Below are 14,599 nucleotides of genomic sequence, written 5' to 3'. Positions count from 1 at the left end.
CTCAGCCAGGGGTTTTTCCCCAGCTCATGGCCAATCTGGGGGACCAAGGTTGGAGTGCTGCCAGCTCATGGATAGAGACGGGCCAGAGGCCAGCAGGGTGGCTCGGGTGGGGAGGGCAGCCCGGGGTGGGTGCGGGTAAGCATGAGCCGGGTGGCCGCCCTGGCTAGTTTGAAGAGCGCTGGGCGAGCAGTGGGTGAGTTCTGTGTCCCCTCGGCCTGGGCCAGCGCTGCTGGGGAGGACCAAGCTCTCCTTCCTCCCCTCCCTGCCTTCTGCCTGGCTTCTCTTCCTGTGGGTGCACACCTCTTGATTCCTGTCTGAAATGGTTACCGCATCTGTCACAGGAGTGGGAGGTGTGGCTCTGGCAGCTGCCTGAGGGTCGGACTTTGACCCACACTGGACAGAGGAGCCCTGCTCTGGGCCTCGCGCCCAGCCCCACGCCCTTCCTGACAGCTTTATTGTGATGCCACATGCTACACTGGCTTTAATTAAGATACACCTCACCGACCATAAAGTTCACTGGAGAGGAGACCTCGGTGGTTTTAGTGTATTCACAAGTTGTGCAACTATCACCAAAATCAATTCCAGAACATCTGTCACCCCAAAAGAACCACAGCCCCCGAGAACCACTACCCCACAATGTTGTCTGTGGATCGTCCTGTTCTGGATGTTTCCCATCAGCGGACTCACACCCTGTGGGTCCTTCTGTGTCTGCTGCCCTCACTGAGCATCGTGTTCTCAGGGTCCCTCCACGTGGTAATGAATGTCAGGGCGTCACCCCTTTTCTTGGTTGAAGGACACTCCCGTGTGGAGGGACACGTGTGTTCACTGGGTTGTGTGGGCCGCATAGCAGTCGTGAGTCCAGCGGCTGTGGATGCCTGCGTGCTGTGCACACGGGTCTGTGTGGATGTGTTCTCGGTTCCCGCGGGTGGATACTGAGGAGATCGAGTGGTGACTCTTGTGAGGAAATTGCTGTCTTTTCCACAGTGGCTGCTTCGTCTTCTGTGCCACCTGCTGTGGAGGAGGGTCCTGATTGTCCCCATCCTTGCAGGCTCCCTCTCCAGGTTCTGCGTCCTGTCCTGCGTTATAGGGTCTGACCCTTGGTCATAGTGTCTCTGCCTCCTCCAAGCCTGGGAACCCTGGCCATTTTCTGGAAGACTGTCTTCCCGCTGCCCTGCAGTTTCTGGAGCGCCAGCCCTTCAGAGGACCTGGGCCAGGGCGGCTCTGCCCCTTGGCGTCTCAGACCCCCAGGCCAGCCCGGGGTCTTCCATCCTGGTGCCCCTCTGAGCAGGCCTGTTGGGTGCCGGGAGGGACTGCAGCCCCACGGGGCCAGGTGCCTTGGCTGCGTGTTACTGTAGATCCCATCCCGTCGTCGGTGTTTTTCAGGGGCAAAAGACATGCACACATTGAGGAAAATGGGTGTTTCGGCCAAGCGTGGGAAAGTTTTGAGAACTCACTCAGAATCAGGCGGTGGGCACTGTTCACGCGTCAGTGACGTCCTTCCAAACCCCCATACACCATGGGTGTGTAACAGGCAGGTCTGGCTGCTCGCTGTGCTCCGCAACCCCCTTTGGGAGTGGCCGTGGGTCTCCTCCTTCTTGGGGAGAGGGACCATTCCAGCTTCCCCCACAGGAGTGAAGCCATCCTCCCGGGGGCTTGTGCTCCTGTGCCTTGGCCTGGCCCTCTCCCTGCTGCACCAGGTCTGGGGAGGCTCCAGTTGGGACACGGGATCCCATGTGGTAGGCGGGTGCTGGTCCTCCCCCCACCATCAGTCCTGAGCAGAGGGGCTGGGTCCTTGTCTAGGATGTGCCAATCTCTGAGGACCTGTCCAGACTAAAGGAGCCATCTCCCCCAGCAGGGGAGCTGGGTGGATGAGTGATGCTCGGCCAGCTCCGGTAAGACGGGGAGACAGGGCATGTGGTTTTCTGGTGGGTCTGCAGGTGCTCTGGCCCTTTAATGTCTTTAATGTGTCTGCCCACACAGCCCCTTGCCCTGGGCTGAGGCTACACACTCTGGAGGGTGGTCCAGCCCAGCTCTCCCATTCCCCTCTCCACCTTTCTGAGCTCAGGAGAGTTTGCACCTGCTAGCAGAGGCCAGCCAGGATTCCAGAGGTCATCAGGCGTCTCCCCCTCATCTGGCCCCAGAGTCCACGTTTCCATCATTTTCAGGGCTTGTGTCCCCTCCCCGTGCTCAGCTGGGGCTCCATCTTTCTCTCTGGCCAGGGTGTCACCTGGCCTCCCTGCTCTGCTTTGGGGATTGTGGACCCCGACGCCAAGGAGCAGCTGTGCTCCTGCCTGGCGCCCACTGTGTCCCTGGGACGGGTGCCTGCTGGACTGGTGGCATGGCGAGTGCTCTGGTGGAGGCCGAGGGGCTGGGCGGGTGCTAGGCTTCGGGTGCAAAGGTCCTGGGCAGGAGTGTGCCCACCTCGCACCGTGTAGAGGGAGAGGTGGTCTGGGGGGTGCTGCCAGAGGTGGTGGAGGTTGTTTTTTAAACAGACTCTTGTTTCAGAGCAATGTTAGGTTTATAGCGAGTCTGTGGGTCAGTTTGGGGTCCCCGTGGGTCACACCTCCATTGAGTGTCACTCACATCGCAGCTGATGGGCTGGTCCTGGTGCATCGTCCTCAGCCAGGGTCCGCGTTTCCCCCGTCCTCTCTGCCCCAGGCCCCCGGGCTCTGCCAGTCGCCAGCCCTCCTGTGGGAGTACAGCCATTCCTGTATGTGTACCTGTCTTCTCGTTTGTGGCCCGTGTGGCCGCCTAGCCCCAGCTCCGTGCCTTCAGTTGTCCCTTCTCACCAGGCGTTATGCGTCGTTTGAGCGCCTTTTGTGTCCCTCCCCGATCTCTCTTTTCCACATCCCTCTCTTAGCTCTCAGTTGTGGGGGCTTTCAAGTGTGCCCAGGGAGCGAGCTGTTGGTCACTCCAGCAAGCCCATGGCCTGGCCCCACCCATTCCTGATGTCCAGCAACCCCGCCCCCACCATGGAAGCGCCTGCTGCGTGCTGGAATGGGGCCGCGGGGTTTGACATGCACGTGTTTAAGTCCGTGGAAAGCTGCAGGAAAGTGCAGAGTCCCACATCCTTCTGGGCTCGTCTGTAACTTGGCTGAACCTGCGCATCTGCCCACACCTGCTCTTCATGACCCCGAGCGTGAACTCTGACCGTCTTCCTTGCCTTTCTCAGTGAACCCTGCATGTCCTCGCACAGGGCCTTTCCCTCAGGTTTGCTGCAGCCCCTGCCTGGCGGGTGCTCCCTCCTTTCCCATTTATCTAGGGTTGTGTTCCGTTGTCGTAAATCCTATGTCGTGAACCGTTTCTGCTTGATACTGTTTGGACGCTGGCCTTGTCCTGGGGTCTGGTCCCCGTTCTCGGCCCAGTCCCTTTCTTTCTGCTGTAACACTGTCAGTGACCTCAGGCTTCCAGGCTGCGGCCCCCCTGGCTGGCGCATCTCCAGAGCCTGAGTCCCTTTCAGGGAGTGGTGCGTAGGTGCCACAACCTGGCACTTGGGGTTCTCGTGGCTTCTCGGGCCCAGGGCCTGGGTGACTCCTGGAGGGAGGCCCTGCCTATACAAGTCAGTAGGCTCAGCCTGAGGAGGGGGACGTGTGTGTCTGGAAGTGCCTGAGGGAGGCTGTGGCCAGGGTCGTCCCAGAGCCCTGCGCTTCCCGGGTGGCTACCACGGCAGAGCCCGCAGTGTGTGGTGGGGCCACCCCCAGGAGGGAAGCTGCTGCCACTGCTCCAGATGCATCCTGACTCTGGCCCAGGGCTGTGCCCATGATGTCAGTGGGGACTGTGACATCACTGGGTGGAGACGGTCAGAGAAGGGGGTTCCTGGGGCCCCTGCCAGGGGGCCTGGCCCTGGCCCTGACAAGATGGAGGACCCCCAGGAGAACGCAGCAGGTAAGCCCCCTGAGCTGGAAGGCAGGCCGGGGGTCGCTGGGGGGGTTGGGGGTGGGCTGGGAGCCCTGCCTGCCTGGGGCTTAAGTTGACCACGAGGGCCTGAGCAGAGTCCACACCCCTGGGGGCCTTCCCTGAGCGAGGAGTGAGTCCGGGTGCCCTTGGGAGGGAGGAACTGGGGTCCATGCTGGTGGGGTGAGACTGGCTTGCTTTCGGGTCAGGTGTAGGGCTGGGCTCCCATCCTCCCCCCATGAGTTTTAGCGCCTGTGCTGACATCATACACACCCGCTTCCTGGTTCACCAGGTGGGCCGGGGCACCTACCGACTTCCGGCTCCTGGCAGCGTTTAGCTCACTTTTAGTCCTGTGTCCACTCTGTCGTTCCTGCACCCGTCAGGCCAATGGGTGACTCGCTCTGGCCGTCCCTCTTGAGGTCCCGAGAGAGGACCCAGGAAGACCCCTATGGTGTGGTGGGTGGTAGCTGCTGTTCACGGGGTGAGTAGGCACTGGCGTCCTGTCTCTGGGAGGGTCAGGGTCTGGACTCCTCACCCGTCTCCTGGTGGCCACTGTCCCTTGCAGGTGGTGACCTTGTGGTGGCCACACGCCTGCCTTGTTGTCCAGAGCCTGACGGATGGGTCGGGCCTCTGGTGTCTTGCCAGGGCCATATGGGCTGGGGGGCCGGGCTGGGGCAGCACACCCACCACAGCTTCTAGTTTCAGGCCTGGTCGCTGTCCCTGTGCTGCTCGCCGGACCCCAGGGACACGGCATGGGAGCCAGCATGGCGCTCCTGGTGCAAAGGCTCACTTACAGTAGGCACTGGGCCTTACCGGGGTCCCCAGAGGCAGTGCTGAAGGAGGGGCTGCGAGGGCAGAGTCCCTGCCCTGGGCCTCACGTCCTGCACCCAGAGACCTCCCAGCCAGCCCGAGGGCACAGGCCTCCTGGCTTTGCGGCTTTCAGAAGGCAGCTCTGTGGGCTCAGAAAGGTTTGCAGCTGGAGGCCAGACAGAGGTGCCGAGGCCGCTCTGGATCTCGGGGTGGGGCTGAGAGCATGACCCGCCTGGACCAGGGGTCACAGCTCAGAATGGAGTCTCAGGGCAGGACACCAGGGGTCTGGGCGCCCTGTGCTGCTGACCGGGGAGGGCCTCTGGGAGAGTTGGGGTTGGGGCACAGGGAAGTGAGGTCTCCTGGAGGGTTCCTTGTGTGTATTGTCGGGGCAGAGTGATGTTTGGTGATGCTGCCCCATAAAAACTGCACAAAGTGGGACCCAGACCTCAGTCCCTGCCTGTGTGGGATGAGTAGGTCACAGCAGCAGCATGGGGACTGCAAGAATGGGTGCCCCTGCCCACCATTCCTCCATCGACGCGGATGCACCCACATCTTGTTGGCCAGGAAGTCGAGCCCCAGTCTCCAGCCCTCCCCTCCCCTACTTTGTTCCCATGTTTGGTCTTCCTGGTTGGGCTGCTGTCCCTCCAGACCTCCACGCATGGCTCCTCCATCCCCTGGGTGAGGGCCTGCAGTGTCCTGCCCCAGCCATACACTCCCTGGCTCTCCCTCTGCCGCTCGTGGGCAGGGGCACCTGGTGGCAGTGCCCTCAGTGTCCTCGGGCAAGGAGACAGGAGAATGCTGGTGTCTCCTTGCTGTCTTTGAGCTTCCCGTGGGCTCTCCGGCCCCCTCTGGTGCACCTTTGTGGGTGGGGGTGCATGCACGGACCTGTGTTTTAGTTAATTTCCAACAGGAAAGAAAATCTGGCAGGAAACCACCTCTGAGTGTCCATCCGGGGGTAGGGGGCTTTTGGTATCCACTTGTGGAATCTGGCAGGATTTCAGAGAAAGGAGGGTCACCCATGCAGGTGTGATATCTGGGAGCAGGAGGTACCCTGATGTTTGCAGGGCATGGGCTCGCTCTGCTGGAATCCCACACTGGCGTGTTACCGAGTCATGGGCACAAGCTCCCATGAAGTCAGGTGTCCAGCTGCTCTGAGCCAGGCTCCACTCTGGCCTCCGGGCTCACCTCCTCCCAAGGTGGGAAGGCCCTTGTCCCGCCTCCCTGTGAAGACCCTCAGCCCTTTAGCCCATCCCCTGCGGGTGCTGTTCCCACAGGCAGTGAGTGATTCACAGGAGTGTGTCTAGTGCTGGATGGGGGCAGGGAGTGCTAGGGAAGGCGTGTATCTGGAGGTGGAGCGGGACCATTGGGGAAATGCAGATCAGAACCACCCCGAGGCATTGGAGAGCTCCGGTGGGAGCAGGACAGTTGACGGGAGGCAGCCTCCAGTTCCTTCAGCAATTAAGCTAGAGCCTCCACCTGACCCTGCCATTCTAGCCGTAGGTAGTGCCTGGGAGGGGGACAGCACGTGGCCTCCTGGAAACTTGTGCAGAAGCACTGTAGCCACTCTGTTCACTGTTGCCCAAGAGTGGACACAGCTGGGTGTCCTTCCATGGGTGAGTGTGTCCTTCCACACCCAGGAGCATCCCTCAGCCACGGAAAGAAGAGAAGCCCTGACAATGGCTACCACGTGGACAGACCCTGAGAACACGATGCTCAGTGAGAGAAGCAGACACAGAAGGACACGCAGGGTGTGATCCCACTGGTGGGAAACATCCAGAACAGGCTGATAGACAGACACAGAGAGTGGGTTCCTGGTTGTCAGGGGCTGAGGCGGGTGACTGCTGATGGGACCAGGCTTCCTTTTGGGGGATGGAACATTCTGGAACCAGAGGTGATTGTAGCACAACTCTGCAAGCATAAACCAAGGTCTGCTGCTGCTAAGTCGAGTCAGTCGTGTCCTACTCTGTGCGACCCCAGAGATGGCAGCCCACCAGGCTCCCCCGTCCCTGGGATTCTCCAGGCAAGAACACTGGAGTGGGTTGCCATTTCCTTCTCCAATGCATGAAAGTGAAAAGTGAAAGTGAAGTCGCTCAGTTGTGTCTGACTGCTAGTGACCCCATGGACTGCAGCCCACCAGGCTCCTCCATCCATGGGATTTTCCAGGCAAGAGTACTGGAGTGGGGTGCCATTGTCTTCTCGGAAACCAAGGTCTAGTAAGAGCCTTTGATCTGTCCTCTCTGGAAGGGGTTGTAAGCCCCCTGTGGTCATCGTCTCCAGATGTGAATAAAGATGTCCCAGGGGCTCAGAACTAAGCATTCAGTCTCCACCCCAGTGGGCTTGCTGGCCGTTTTGTCTGCTTTTAAATTTTATTGGAGTAGAGTTGATTGACAATGTTGTGTTAGTTTTAGGTATACAGTAAAGTGAACCACTTGTAGGTTTACACATACCCACTTTTCTTTAGATTCTTTTCCCATATAGGTCATTGAGAGTATCGAGTAGAGTTCTCTGTGCTCTACTGTAGGTCCCTATTAGTTGTTTGCTCTCTACTGCATATTAATGTTTTTAATATAGTTATTTCCTTATAAGTTTGTAGCAGCTGTTCACAGTTAACTCCCAAGATCCTTGAGGTTGAACATCCTCCCCCCACAGGGAACTGTGGGCAAGTGGGGCTCAGCATGGCCCCTCGAGGTGGAGGCCAGCCCGTGGAGCAGGGGGGTGGGCAGCCTGCTCTGTCCTGAGCCCCCAGCTCCTCGGTCAGGCCCCTCCCTCCCTCTGGTCACTCCTGCCGGGCTGTCTGATCCCCCTTGGCGTTGCAGTGGTTCTGGCCAGTCTCCCACAGTGCAACCAATGGAGATAGGAGGTCAAGGCAGAGCAGCAGCTGCTTGGCCAGGCCAGTGCCCCTGAGCCCAGTGATGGGTGTGTTGTCCACAGGTGCCAGGGCACTGGTCTCAGGCGGCGGCACATGCTGCTGGTGGTAAGAGCCGCATTCACAAGGCCCCAGGCTGGGCCCTAGCACGGGCGGATGTGGCCGCCAGGAACCCGAGCAGTGGTGGAGCTGGGTGCGCGGGTCTTGGCTGGGGTCGGATTGTCTGTACACGCTGTTCATGTGTTTGGGAAGCGTGGGCGCTGCCGGCTGTAAGCAGTGAGGTTTGGCCTGAAGCCTGGGCTCCTGCCTGTCTGGGACTCTCCTGGGCTGTGCCCGAGCGGGGACGGGCTTGTAACACGTGTGTGTGAGCACCCTGGCCTCAGCCCTACCAGCTTGTAGGTCCTGCCTTTGGGCACGTGGCCAGGGGGTCCCCCCTTTGGAGCCTGTTCTTGGCACCTGTGCCGTCAGTGATACAAGGGGGCTGCCTGGCCCTTCCATGTATCAGCGCTGGAGGCTGTGTGAGCACCCATTTAGAGGCTGGGGCACCAGGCTCTACAGAGCTGATCCTGCTGAAGCCTCAGGGCCCTGGTGTTGGTCCGCCCTACCCTCTGGGCAGGAGCTGGCTCTGGCCTTGCCTCCCCTCACCTTGGCTGTTAAGTGGGCATGGCCTTCACCAGGTGCCCGCCCTTGGGTGCCTGTTAGGGAGGGGCACAGGTGTGAGCCTCACAGTGGCCAGTCTGGGCCCTAGGCGGGCTAGGGAGGTGTTAGAGGAGGATGCTAGTGTTTTCTTTCTAGAGAGATTTTTGTGACTTTGGTGTGAGAGAACAGGAGGTGGTGGAAGGCCTGTTGGAGGGTGCAGTGATTGTGGCTGAGAGAAGGGATGGCTGGCAGAGGAGACCCTCCTCTCTCGAGACACAGGGTGACTGGTATGCAGGGCGCTGTAGGAAGGGGTGCGGGGGGAGGAGCCCACACCACAGACACAGCCTGGGTTGCTTCAGGGCACCTGCCCCATGTGTCTGCACCCCCTGGTTTGGGCTGCTTCTCCTGCAACCTGGGGGACTGTGGGGGTGCCTGCCATCCCATCCACAACCCCAGCTTTGTACTGGCGAGGCCAGGTCGGACTCACCCCAGCAACACGTGCCCAGCCAGCCCTGTCAAGGCAGGGGGCTGCTGGGCCAAGTGAAGCCAGGCTGGTGTTGCCTTCCACAGCCCCTCCTTGCCTGCTTTCTGTCCCGCAGCAGCGGGTCACCCACCTAACCACAGGGTCACGAGCTCCTGGAACGAGGCCTGGACATTGGGTGGGGGAGGGAGGGGCCTCTCTGGAGTCCCATGTCAATGGTGGGGCCCGTCTCCGAGGCCCCTGCATGTACTGCTCTGCGTCTGTCCTCTTTTGAGGGCTCAGTGCCGCGTGCGGGGGGTGGCACCTCAGTCACTCGATTGGGCATCTCCCCTGCCCACACAGCCATCCTGCAGTCCTTGGGGGGGCAGGGGCAGGCAGCACGTGGGATTCTCAAGAGGCCTGAACCTCCCACCCCTCAGCCCCCAAAAGGCTCCAGGTTGCACCAGTGCCTCAGATCTTTACAGAAGGAGGTTCCACCAGCAGTGAACGCCCAGTCCCAGGTCTGGCCAAGCTGTGCTCTGGACCTCGGGGCGCATGACGGGGAGGCGCGTGTCCTCCTAACCCGGGCCTCTGTTTCTCCTCCAGCCGAGAGCCACGAGATTTGAGCCCCCGGGACCCGTCAGCAGCATGAGTCCTCCCCCCATGTGCGACCCGGAGGCCACCGAGATGAGCGCTGCGGCCAGGCCCTCGTGTGCGCCCGCGTCCCACTAGCCGGAGCGCGCCGGGCGCCATGGGGTGTTAGCCCCGAAGAGCCGCCGCGACCGCAGGTCTCCGTGGAGCCAGATTTGCACGGCAGCTGAGTCACCGTGGAGAGGCCAGGGTACCACAAACTTATGGATTTTGACAAGAAAGGAGGGAAAGGGGAGTCGGAGGAGGGCCGGAGAATGTCCAAGGCCGCCGGTCGGGCCAGCCACAGCGTCCGCAGCTCGGGGACCAGCTCGGGGGTCCTGATGGTGGGCCCCAACTTCCGGGTCGGGAAGAAGATAGGCTGTGGCAACTTCGGGGAGCTCCGGCTAGGTGAGCCCCGTGCGATCACGTCTGGGGCCCCAGGGGTGGTGGGAGTCGTGGGGACAGGACACAGGTAAGTGCGTGGGGCTTCTGCCCCCCTGGGAAGGAGCAGTTGTGCTGGGGGCTCCTGGCCCATGGTATCCGATGGGGCAGAGCAGAGGACCAGGGGCATATCCTGCACAGCCCTTGGTTGAGCTCTGGGCGATCCCGAGTCCCTGTCTAGTGGTCATTGCCCAGCTCGTGGCTGTTGTTGCCAGTGTCAAATGTGTCCGGCAGCCCCATGGGGCTGGGTGGAGGCCCGGCTAGAGTCTGCACCTTGGCAGATTGCGAGGTTGCCGGAGTGGGGCCAGCAGAGCCTTGCCGCCTAGGCTCTAGGGCTCCAGGTTCAAGGGCGGGGCCAGGCTGCTGATGGCAGGGGTGTGGGCGGGGGAGACACAGGAATCCCCCCTGCAACTTCCCAAGGGTTCCCCCCAGCCTGGCCTGCACCGCTCACTGCCCGTCAGGGGCTGAGACCCAGCCCTGCTGCCCATGGAGCATCTGCACCTGCTCTCACGGACACGCGCATGCACTCGCACCCCTGGGTCCTGCCCTTGGCATTTGGGGCGGCAGCCTGAACCGCACGGGTCTGGGTAATTTCAGCAGAAAAATGCTTTTTAAGAATCCAGGTTCTGTTGTTGCTCCGAAACCCAGGTACAGAACACCGATGTGTTGCGTGCTGCGCCCTTCGTGTGTAAAGGTTGGTCGGGGCTGGAGCGCCAGCGGTGTCAGCGCGGCTCCCGGGCCCACCCCCGCCCGCCCCTGCTGCTCAGTCACTTGGTTGCCTGCGCCTGCCTAAGTGACTCTGGGTTCCTCTCTCCTCTCGTCCTGCTTAGGGACCGGTGCCCAGATCTGGGGTGTTGTGAATAAAACCGCCCCAGGGCGCTCTTCTAGAGTGTAAGTGCTTATGAGGGACCACCAGACTGGTTTCCGGAGCCGGGAACCTCTTTAAACCCTGCAGGCTGCACGGGAGAGCGCTGGATGTCCCACAGCCGCCTCTGCACTTCAGGTTGCTGGCTTTCCATTCTGAGCTTGTCGGTGGGTGTGAAATGGTGCCTAATATGGAATTCATTTGCTTTTCCCCAGTGACTAATGCCGAGCCTCGTTCTGTGTATCGTTTGTCTTGTTTTCATTTTTTTTTTTCCTGCACTGGGTCTTCAGGAAGCTGGGCACAGGCTTTCTCTTCTTGCAACAGGCGCTGCTCTAGTTGCAGTGCATGGGCATCTCGTAGCAGTGACTTCTTGTTGCAGAGCACAAGCTCTAGGGTGTGCAAGGCTCAGTATTTGCAACTCTCAGGCTTGAGATCGTGGGTTCAGTAGTTGTGGCACATAGGTTTAGTCGCCCCGTGGCATGTGGGATCTTGCCTGATCAGGGATCAACTGGTATCCCCGGCATTGCAGAGTGGAGTCCCAACCAGTGGACCACCAGGGAAGCCCCCAAAGATTTCTTTTTGTCTTTGGTTTCAGATTTTGATTCTGCCTTGTTTAGGTATGGTTTTCTGTTTATCCTGCTTGGGATTGAGTTTGTAGGATCTGCACTGCTGCTGCTGCTGCTAAGTTGCCTCAGTTGTGTCCGACTCTGTGCGACCCCATAGACGGCAGCCCACCAGGCTCCCCCGTCCCTGGGATTCTCCAGGCAAGAACGCTGGAGTGGGTTGCCATTTCCTTCTTCATTAAATTTGGGAAAGGAGTGCCGTTATTTCTGCAAATATTTTTTCTACTTTAGTTTCTTCTCCTTCTCATACTCCAGTCACATACGGTTAGGAGTGTTGTTTTAATTGTTTCTTTTTGGTTGTGTTGGGTCTTCTTGCAGTGTGGGGTTTTCTGTATTTGTAGTGAGTTGGGACTACACTCCAGTTGCGGTGTGTGAGCTTCTCGTTGCAGCGGCTTCTATTGCAGAGCACGGGCTCCAGGGTGCATGCTCTGCAGCAGTCGTGGCACATGGGCTCAGTTGCTGTGGCATGTGGGATCCTCCTGGACCAGGGATCTGCATTGGCAGGCAGATTCTTTACCACTGAGCCACCTGAGAAGCCTGTCAGGAGTGTTTGATGCTAGCCCACAGGTCCCTCAAGTTCCTTTGAGTTTTTTCCTAGTCTGTTTTCTTTCTTCAATCTGGAGAGCTTGCATTTCTTTATTGTATGTTCACCCTTTTTTTGCTTCTGCAGCATCTGTAATATATTAGGTACATCCACTGAAATTTTCATTTCATACATGATATTTTTCACTTCCATTTGATTCCTCTTATTTTTCCTGTTATTTCCATCTGTTAATTTTGCCCATCTTTTCCTTTAATTCTTGAATTTACTTAAAGTAGTCATTTTTTAATTGGCATATAGTTGATTTATAACGTTGTATTAACTTCTACCGTACAGCAGAGTGATTTAGTTACACATATAGACATTTTTTTTTCATCTTTTTAAAAAATTTATTTTTGGCCCTGTGGGGTCTTCCTTGCTGCCTCAGGCTTTCTCTAGTTGAGGCTGGCAGGGGCTCTTCTTCTTTGCGGTGCACTAGCTCCTCATTGTGGTGGCGTCTCTTGTTGCGGATGGTTTCAGTCACTGTGGCTCAGGGGTGGAACTTGTGTTCCCTGCATTGGCAGGTGGATTTTTATCTACTGTACCACCAGGAAATGGCATTATTTCATTCTTTTCTATGGCTGAATAGTATTCCATTGTATATATGTACCACATCTTCTGTATCCACTCATCTGTCCGTGGCATTGAGGTCGCTTCCACATCCTATCATGGCTACTGTGAACAGTGCCACTGTGAACATTGGGGTGCATGTGTCTTTTTGAATTTATAGCGTTTTCATTAGATATATGCCCAATTGGAGGATCATATGGCAGCTCTGTTTTTCGATTTCTGAAGAACCTGCATACTGCTCTCCACAGTGGCTGCACGACCTTACATTTCTACCAGCAGTGTAGGAGGGTTCCCGTCTGCAGTGTCTATTTTAAACGCCAGTGTCTATGGTCCCTTTGATTCTGTTTTTCCTTCTTACGGTCCTGTTCCCGTTTTTCACATGTGTACTGATGTTTGATCATATGTTGGACAACGTGGATAGCACCCGTGAGGTCTGGATTATGCTTCATCCTGGGGACTCATCTTGAACCCATGAGGGGCTGGCTTGCAGCTTTGATAGGCTGGCCCAAGAGCAGACTTTATTTAAGGGCGGGAGTCACCCCCTCCCAATATATGGGCTCTCTGGGTTTTCAGCCGAATGCAGGGGAGCTCGGGGAGTCTCCATGCCCTGGATGCAGTGCCTGCACCCTGTTCCTGCCCTGGGCAGCCCCTGGCATCTCCCTTCTGCTCACAGTGTCCCGCCTGAGTTGTTCTTCACCATGCCTCTCAGACTGTTACTCTTCACACCCTCTGCCGAGCCCAGAATACCTGAGGTCCATGGGGAGACTGTAACCACAGACTTCAGATGCCCGCATGCATGTGTGCGTGTGCACAGATCACACATTCACCTTCAACTCAGCTGAACCCCGGAGCTCACAAATGGCAAAACATGAGGTTTCTACCACAAGACATAGAATAAGACTACCATTTACTGGAAGGGACCAGTTAGACATCATCGAAGTTTAAACATCCAGAAGTGTTGTTAAGAGCAGGAGCAGGTGAGCTGCGTACTGGGAGGTGCTGTTTGCAGAGCACCCCTGGACAAAATGCCAGTGTCCATGGCACAGGAAAAGGGTATGGCTCAGTCAGAAGACAGGTGGTACAATTAAAACTGGGCGTGAGATCCAAACAGACACCTCCCAGGAGCCAGCAGCCAGGCGACTGGGGGTGTGGAGGGCAGGGCAAGCCAGCAGACCTGGCCAGGAAGTGATGCGCTGCTGAAGGAAGGCCTCTTCTGGGAGGTGAGTGGGATGCGCTCTGTCCTGACGGGGTGGGGTGGCACAGAGCTCATCAGATGCAGGGCTCTTCAATGATAAATGTCGCTTCCCAAGGGAAAGACAGGGACAAGTACAGACTAAAGGTGGCCTGCAGGTTGGAGTACTTAGGAAACAGGGGACTGAGGTCTACAACTTTTGAGACGCATCTGAGAATGAACAGGTGACAACCGTGCAGCTGTGCAGCAGAGTGGAACAGACCGCGAGCTGATGCGCCTGGTGGCAAGGGCGCAGGCTTTGCGCACCCGGCTCTCCAGTTTGCTGTATTTGAAGCTTTCATAATAAAATGTTGGGGGACATGAGGCATGCCTGTTTTTTACTCAAAACCTGACAAACAGGACTAGATGGAGGCTTTCTCTCCTTGCCCACGGGTGTCTTTTACTCATCGGAATGGAAGAATAGAGGCTGCAGGAGGGGTCCCAGAGGGTACCCTTTCCCGACAGCAGCAGTGAATGGACCAAATGTGGAAAGATGGGACAGGAAGAAACACCGTGACCCATCCAGACAGCCTGACTGTCCATGTGCGGAGGCCAGAGTAGCTGCTCAGTAAACAGGAGGGAGTGAGTTTAGTAAGGCTGCTGGGTGTACCAGCATGAATCAGCTGTATTTCTCCTTTGGAGCAACAGTTGGAAAAGAAACATTTAAAAATCTACCCTCCAGGTGTCTCCAGGATAAACCTAACGAAGGTGGTATGCGCACTATGCTGAGCACTAAACACATTGTGACGTTAATTCCCAAGGCGTGATTCCTCTGCAGAATTGGGGGCCATGTTGTCAGGTCTCTGGGGAAATTGACCAGCTGACTGTGCACCATAGTGGAAACCGAGGCCCTGGAGGAGCAGGGGCTGAGCTGAAGACCCCAGGCGGGGGCCACAGTGATGAGAGACCCAGGATGGGGGAAGGAGGGAGCTGACTGACAGGCATGTGGGCCCTGGCCTCTGCTTGTGTGGTCCTACACACCGGTGTCTC

The 14,599-nt window shown here is 58.0% G+C and overlaps 1 protein-coding gene across 1 annotated transcript in view; it reads left to right on the top strand.

Annotated features, from left to right (window-relative positions):
* CSNK1G2 (casein kinase 1, gamma 2) overlaps positions 1-14,599 on the top strand; it is a 24,783-nt gene that overhangs the window by 6,021 nt on the left and 4,163 nt on the right. Inside the window, exon 2 of the mRNA XM_010844535.1 lies at positions 9,276-9,707. Coding sequence (XP_010842837.1) covers positions 9,524-9,707 — 184 coding nt within the window. The 5' untranslated portion in view covers positions 9,276-9,523. The remainder of the gene's footprint in view (positions 1-9,275; positions 9,708-14,599) is intronic.

The sequence above is a fragment of the Bison bison genome, unplaced genomic scaffold (genome assembly GCF_000754665.1).
Source record: "Bison bison bison isolate TAMUID 2011002044 unplaced genomic scaffold, Bison_UMD1.0 scf7180017864203, whole genome shotgun sequence".
Taxonomy (NCBI): Eukaryota; Metazoa; Chordata; class Mammalia; order Artiodactyla; family Bovidae; genus Bison; species Bison bison.
The sequence above is the reverse complement of the archived record's forward strand: the minus strand, read 5'-3'. Positions and strand labels throughout refer to the sequence as shown.